This window comes from Papilio xuthus, unplaced genomic scaffold (assembly GCF_000836235.2).
Source record: "Papilio xuthus unplaced genomic scaffold, Pxut_1.1 DF826945.1, whole genome shotgun sequence".
NCBI classification, from domain to species: domain Eukaryota; kingdom Metazoa; phylum Arthropoda; class Insecta; order Lepidoptera; family Papilionidae; genus Papilio; species Papilio xuthus.
The window spans coordinates 3,431,522-3,439,243 of record NW_013531704.1 but is presented as its reverse complement, the minus strand read 5'-3'; the positions used below and the strand labels follow the sequence as shown (position 1 = coordinate 3,439,243).

Below are 7,722 nucleotides of genomic sequence, written 5' to 3'. Positions count from 1 at the left end.
TTTTGATATTATTAGTTTTGTAATAATGGAATATAAATTGATACTTCAAATAAATATGAAATTAAATTTATACCCATGATTTTAAGATTGATAGAATAATTTTTTAAGGAGTACCCGTAAGTATGCCGTATTTTATAGCCATGTTTTGTAAATAAAAACATTGATGTACTTGACCGTGACTGTGTAGTCACAAAGATACTATATTATGTAAATGTTAATATGTTCGTAAATAGAAAGAGACAGATGATCTTGCTAGTACTGGTTTAATAACAAGTCTGCAGCTGTCACAGTCACACTTGTGTATCAAACACAGAGCAAAGAGGTTGACTTTAAAGATATTTTCTATATTTTATTTGTGAGACCGCTTTTATAATGGCTTGTTGTAAGTACTGTTTTGTTTATTATCCATTTAAAGTTAAGATTAACTTATTAGCTGTAAATATATTTTAATTGGCCTAAGCTTTGTAAAATATTATTAAGAATTTAATGTGCTATAAAAACATGAATACGAAGTGACAATTTTTGTTTTGTTTTCTATTTAGACGTTTTTACCGCTATGAAGTTTTTTTACCTTTATGTTTTGAAATATATTCGATTTTTTTGGCAATTTGTATGGTACCAGCATTTATATTTTTCTACCCGCTTGACTAGATGTTAGTAAAATAAACAATCCAATTGAGATGTTTCTGGAGAGGTCATTACACTATCAATATAATGTTATCACTTCAATGCTTTGATTTCATATTTATTTTTGTCACGAAAACTGTATCAAACATTTTTAACGAAAATATTGGTTTACCTACTGTTTATTGACAATTGCAGATATACAGGGGGCTTCGAAACTTAATAAAATAAAAAAGCCATTTACTATTTATAAGATTAAAAATAAGTATGCGCAACATTTTTTTTAAATAATAGGATATCCAGGACGTACATTGATCGAATGGTTAATCAATATCCTAGGCACCATAACACTAATAAAATACTAATAAGAAATTCAAAGCACACAATCTAACATTGTAAAAACGCGTTAAGAAATTAAATTAAAAACGAAACTTAATTACATTTAATTATAGTTGTTCGATAGTCACCTTGAAACATGACATAGTTTAATCAGTCGTCAACAACCTAACATCAAATTTTTGTTTGGAAATAAAAAAAATGTAAACGTAAAAGCGTTGCTAGAGGCTTCTCTTATATAATATACCTAAGCTAACAAAATTTTATAACGTTATCCTCCTGAAGTACTTACTATCACGAGATTAAAAACTATCACGAAATTGTGATGTGCAAGTGTCATCATGATAGATTTTTCTTTACAAATGATAAGTCAAATTAGCAATAATTCGTTTGTTCAACACTAGCTGTCGTCGACTCCATCCGCGAGGCATTAGAAAATCTTATTTAGTAGCCTATGTATTCTTCCAGACAATGTTCTACATTTATGTTAACTTTCATCAATGTCCGTTGAGCCGTTCTGCAGATACCTTCTAGCAAACATCCACCTATCAATCCATCCAAATAATCGCATTTATAATAGTAGTAAGATTTAGGTAAATCCAACGAATACGAAGTTCGCAATCGATTGGTGACATATTATATTTAACTATGAAATAATATATCGATCTGATAACTGTAACGTTAAAAGGGGATATTGTGATTATAGTAACAAAGATAATATTATTCACAACAACTAACAATATGTTGGAATGTACTGATATCAAGTAAAACCATAGAAGATTATTGTCAGGGCTAGTGGCATCTATCTATTATCCTATGTTTCTAGAAGATGAACATTCAGGATAAAATTAACAAAGTGCATTGAATGAATACATTAAGAACTGATTTTATTACGATTTGTGGTAGAAATCCTTTTTTCCGTCCCACTTTTCTTATAAAGAACGGATGGGAAGGAGCGGGGTATTTGATGTTTAGGGATGTGATGCATAGAAAGGGAAAATATTGTCTTTCTGTGTGTCTCCTCCTTTGGCAACGCATCTACAATTGCGTATGTCTATGTCCAGCCGCTCCTGCGGTAACATTGCTTAGGAGTTGTGACATTACCGAAAAAGGATACATTTTTTCTGCATCATTTTATAATATTTTACCAGCATTGATACGTTTAGTCTTTGGGCGGCCGCCAGTATTAACATTTAACTGTGAAATGGAAGGCCCCTTGAGAAATGTAATTTGTACAGCCAGCGCTTTTAAACGTTTTGGATCTAATTAATTCGGTAAACTGTTGAATATATTAGTTCAATAGATGGTATACTAACATTACAAAATAAACAATAGTCGATTGATGAGATCTGCGATACAATGGAGTCATTTATATGCAAACATTACCTGATGTGATTACTAAATTGCGAGGGGTCCAGTCCCCCTTACTCCAACCCTCCGTTAGACATCAGAAACGTATTGAGTGGATGTTGACAAAGATTGATTTTTTTAATAAACGTCAAAGAGCTCCGTTGGCACCTGACTTGTAATCTGAAGGTCCTGGGTTTGAATCCCGACTTGTACCAATGTGTTTTCGATTTCATAATAAATTTTTTCGACATTCTTACGGTGAAGGAAAGTATCGTGATGCAACCTGCACATTTCTGCGATATCATCAGATCATCATCAGAATCATCATCATTATCAGAAATTCAAAGATATGTGTGAAGTCAAGTAACCCGCATTGAGCCAGCGTTGTTGAGTATGGCAGAGTCACGCCTAACTTAGTGTAGGCTCTGAGCCCTTCAGTATAGTGAGCTAATGATGGTGAAAAAAAAAACAATTTATTCCTTAATAAAATAACTACCAATATTTCGTTTTTTTTTAAAGAACATGCAGTCTAATTGGTAACCTCCTTCTTTTTAAAGTTGATGTTTTATTAAGATTTGTGTTGTTCAGTTTATTTTTTATCTTTCCTAGGTAAAGGGCCAGGGTACTCGTCTCCTTTGGAAGCGTTTAAAAACGGTGCCAGGGAAAAACTTTTGTACGTCGTGTGCGTACAGCCTGACCTTACTAAACAAGATTATCTTGCGACTGTCGACGTAGATCCAGAATCTCCCACTTACAGCCAGGTGAATATTTCTGACATTTTAAAGTTGAAATTTAAGAATTAATACAAAGAAAAAGTTGACAAAACAGTCATTTTCACATAGATTCTTTCTATAAAATTATTTGTAATAGGTGATTCATCGCACATACACTGGAAGTGTTGGCGATGAACTGCATCACAGCGGATGGAATGTATGCTCCAGTTGTCATGATAACCCGGAGTTGAAGAGAAATCTTCTCATACTCCCTGCACTGCATTCTGCTAAGATTTTTGCAGTCGATGTCGGCACCAATCCTAGAAAACCTGAGTTGCATAAGGTACAGTGATTTGAATACTAACATTGTCTTGCTAAAAATATGTGCAGATGCAAGTCACGTAACATGCATAAGTGATAAAAACTTTCAAGGTTAAATGAGACAATGTCGAGCCAAAACTACGGTAATCTTTTTGGGTACTCAAGTATGACATTATCAATTTTTGTTGTTTATCTGAGTAAAAAATAAATGAACATCGTGATCTTTTCTCGAATTTGAAGATGATAACATATCATTTCAGTTCAATAAATATGCTCGAGTTATTACTTAATATTCGATTAAGAATAATCCTAACCTAATCTTATTGATTCCTTGTTATTGATATGTTATTTTTTAAAGGTGATTGATGGCGCCGAGATGAAATCGTTCAACTGTGCATATCCCCACACGGCTCATTGCCTCGCAACCGGCGATATTATGATTTCAACCATGGGAGATAAAAATGGCAATGGAAAGGGCGATTTTGTACTCGTTGATGCTAAGACTTTAAAAGTAAAAGGTGAGAAGACTAGATAATTGCCTTTAAATTGTAAATTTAATGAAACTTTAAAAAACTGCATAAAACTTTTGTTATAGGTACATGGACAAAAGGCGATAAAATTGCAAAATTTGGTTATGACTTTTGGTATCAACCATATTATGACGTCATGATCGCATCTGAATGGGGTAGTCCCAAGAGCTTTACATGGTATTAAATAAAATGCCTATTAATTTGCCTCATTGATATATTTGTTTTTAATCTCACTCCAGTATTTTCTTCATAGCGGTTTTCGTCCAGAAGATATTCCTAACAGAGATTTGTATGGAGTCTCACTCAACGTCTACAAGTGGTCTACTCGTGAACTGCAGCAGGTTATCGATTTAGGTGATGAAGGTTGTGGTCCTCTTGAGATTAGATTTCTTCATGATCCAAAAGCCTCTCAAGGTTTTGTTGGATGCGCCGTGGAAGCTAACATATTCAGGTATGCGTGTCTTCAGGAAACCTATGATTCAATTCACGTCCGAGTGTTTAAAATGAAATTGAGGAAATGGATCTCAATTTTTATCCGTCTTGTCTTACAAATTCGAATACATACCTAACTAATAAGGTATATTAAACACTAGACTGCAAAAGAGATAAATTATTATAGTATTTTTTTAAACAATAAATAAATGTTTGTCATTTACTCTAAATTGAACCCTAAAACTAAGAAGCACGTTGCTTTAAAATTTAGATATCGCTTTCACTGTCGCATCGCTTTTTTAATTATAACGTAATTATAAAATGAAATATGTTTTATTCTTTCGTAATAAATCAAGGTTCTACAAAGCTTCAGATGATACTTGGAAAGCGCAGAAAGTTATCGATATTCCAGCTAAAACTGTCAAAAAAGATGGCGAAGAGTTCAAACTGAATGGTAAACACGTGTTTATCTTAAATACATATTTATATTTAACACGATTATTGCTTATCAGTATATTTATGTTGACTTTTAGGTGAGTGAACAAACTTATAAAAAAATCTTCTCACCGTCTGCTTGATAATCTGAAGATATGTCTAAATATTTTAGAATTTAGTCTGATTTCTTTATAAGTTGAAAAAGTTCTGGAAATCTGGGATTTTTTTTGCAATAATATTTTTCTCTTATTTAGGTTTAATGTCAGACATACTCTTATCTTTGGATGACAAATATTTGTACACTTCATGCTGGTTGCACGGTGATGTTCGACAATATGACGTCACGGATCCGGAACATCCCAAATTAACAGGCCGTATTGTCCTCGGCGGTAGAGTTGTTAATGATGATTTAACTGTTATTGAAGACAAGGAATTTCAGGTTAAAATTTCGATATAATTTACACTACAATTTACCTATGCCCTGAATCTGATCAAGCTGACTCTTTGAGTTACATTACTAATAGCCTGGAATTATTTTTTTTCTTCTTTCCTGATGTCGGGAACAGTAGGCCTTCTAAAAGGTACATTTATTAAAGAAATACAAATATTTTAATAACATTTTATTCATAAAATTCTCAGGAGATGACCCAAAAACCTGTGTATGTAAAGAACAAGCGCTTGTACGGATCACCGCAGATGATCCAACTGTCTTTGGACGGCAAACGATTGTATGTATCGTCGTCTCTCTACTCTCCTTGGGATAAGCAAATTTATCCCAAAATGACAGAAAAGGTAACATTTTTCTTTCCTAAATACAAATGTTCAGATGAATTGAAACTAAATTCACATATTTTATTTTAACTGATTTAAATTAAATTTATTTGGTTACATTCTCGTTTGAAGTAGTGTACAGCACTTTTCGAGTAGCGTTAAATTAATTGAAATGTGAAATCTGTAATTCTTTCAATTGCATCAAATATAGTTTTAGATAAAAACTGATGAATGCATAGGCTTTTAAATTAACTAGTCCAAATAGTATGACAATCAATCTGAATATTATTGCCAATAGGAATATGTCTACACTTTTATTGGTGAAAAAATAATTTGAATTACAATGGCGACTTAATTGGATCCTTTTCCAGGGTGGATGGATAGTCAAGCTCGATGTGGATATAGAAAATGGTGGCTTGAAATTGGATCCAGATTTCCTCATAGATTTTGGATGTGAGCCAAATGGACCGGTGCTGCCTCATGAGATGAGGTAATTTTATTTAAAATGTCACATAGAGCAAGCTAAGCTTTTAAAAGCTTAGACTTTCTATTTCATTTTTTAATCTTCGTATTTCTTAAACTTAAAAAGGTCTATTCGGATGCGAGTTTTTAGGAATAAAATAGTAGAAGTACGCTAGAAAGCTAAGCTAAAGAATTTGTTTTTTATTTTTTTTTTAACATAAAAAATTGTCTAATTCGTACGCTACCTTTGTAGATATCCTGGAGGGGACTGCACGTCGGATATATGGCTAGCAAAGGACTAAAACATGAAGCCATTCAAAGCAAAAGTTTTGTAATCTGTTTAATATTTTTAATTGTTTTAATCCAGATGTTATTCAATCTTTTATACGTTAATTTTTTTATTATTATTTACCTAACTTTTTTAACAATAATAGTTATCGATTAAAATAACAATAAAAGGTCAAAATGTTAAAATCCAAACTCTAATATTGTTCAAGACTTGGTTGCAAATACCTAAGACGTACAGTTAGTATATTTGAAACGTAAAATAATACAGCGCCCCAAGAAGCACACGCAAAAGTGTTAACTCAACGAAAGATTTCTTATTGAAGGGGTGGGGAATAGAACATTATATTGCTTTTATCTCCCACACACATTTCTCATACTTACTAGATAATGTAACTCACCACACAGAGTATATCTTCGATTTCAAATAAATACTTATAAAATAATATATGTTAGTGACTAGCTGTCGCCTGCGACTCCGTTCGCGTGGAATGAAAAAAAAAATTAATTCCCGGCAATTATTCGGACTTTTCTCATTTTTTAACCCTTCCCTAGAACTCCTCGAATATTTCAAGACCAAGATAAGATAAATCCGTTCAGCCGTTCTTGAGTATTTAGCGAGAGTAACGAATAGCAATTGTTTATATAAATATATATATATGATGTAGGTTTGTTTAGAATTTTCTAAAATTCATATCTCGTATTCAATTGATTTAGCTACAAAATAAATCTTTAAAATTACGCATAACACATGTCTTAAAATTTTTTGTGCAAAAAATATATAATAATGGTGAAAATTATGTTGTCAACTCCAGATTCATAGACGAGAAGGGTCCCTTCTTTTTTATTAATAGCAGTAACAACTTCCTGTGCAGTAAATAAATTTGCGTGTTCCTTTGAATAATTTTATAAAAGACACTTTGATATATTTATTAGGAAGGAAACACATTTAAAATTTTAGAAGAAAATTGTTTTGTACAGATACAAAAATATTTTTTTACAATTTTTGGAAATCAGAAGTTAAAGATGAAATCAGAAATATGATACGATATCTAGAATTTTTAGACACATTTAAAACAAATGTTAAAAAAAGAATATTGATTGATGCTTGTTTAAGGTCCGCAGTAAAGGATGTAATACATTCAAGAACTTTTATTTTTAAAGCTTGACCAAAAGGGGTAAATACGAAAATAATGTCCCAATAAAAGTCAAGAATAAAATACTAGGGTTGTGTATTGCGGATCGAAAGGGTTGCAAGGACAATGGACATTCTTGTGAGATTTAGAATAAAGACGTGCGACCTTTGCCGGACTTGGCTTTTATGTTAATTTCAGTGTGTAAGTGAACAAAAAGTTTTTATTCATTCAATGCTACTAATATAATAAATTCGAATATCTGGATTGATGTGTGTGATCCATCTCTTCTTACTGAGATTTGCTAAAGATAGTATCGACACAAAGGCT

The 7,722-nt window shown here is 32.1% G+C and overlaps 1 protein-coding gene across 1 annotated transcript; it reads left to right on the top strand.

The window, feature by feature from the left end:
• The first annotated feature begins 274 nt into the window (after nt 1-274).
• LOC106121395 (selenium-binding protein 1-A) lies at nt 275-6,705 on the top strand. The gene is made up of 11 exons (XM_013317056.1): nt 275-382; nt 2,920-3,071; nt 3,181-3,366; nt 3,703-3,862; nt 3,940-4,051; nt 4,128-4,325; nt 4,663-4,760; nt 4,996-5,180; nt 5,381-5,533; nt 5,884-6,002; nt 6,228-6,705. Exons 1-11 carry the CDS (start codon nt 373-375, stop codon nt 6,274-6,276), a joined length of 1,422 nt encoding a protein of 473 aa, XP_013172510.1. The 5' UTR covers nt 275-372; the 3' UTR covers nt 6,277-6,705.
• The last annotated feature ends 1,017 nt before the right edge of the window (nt 6,706-7,722 follow it).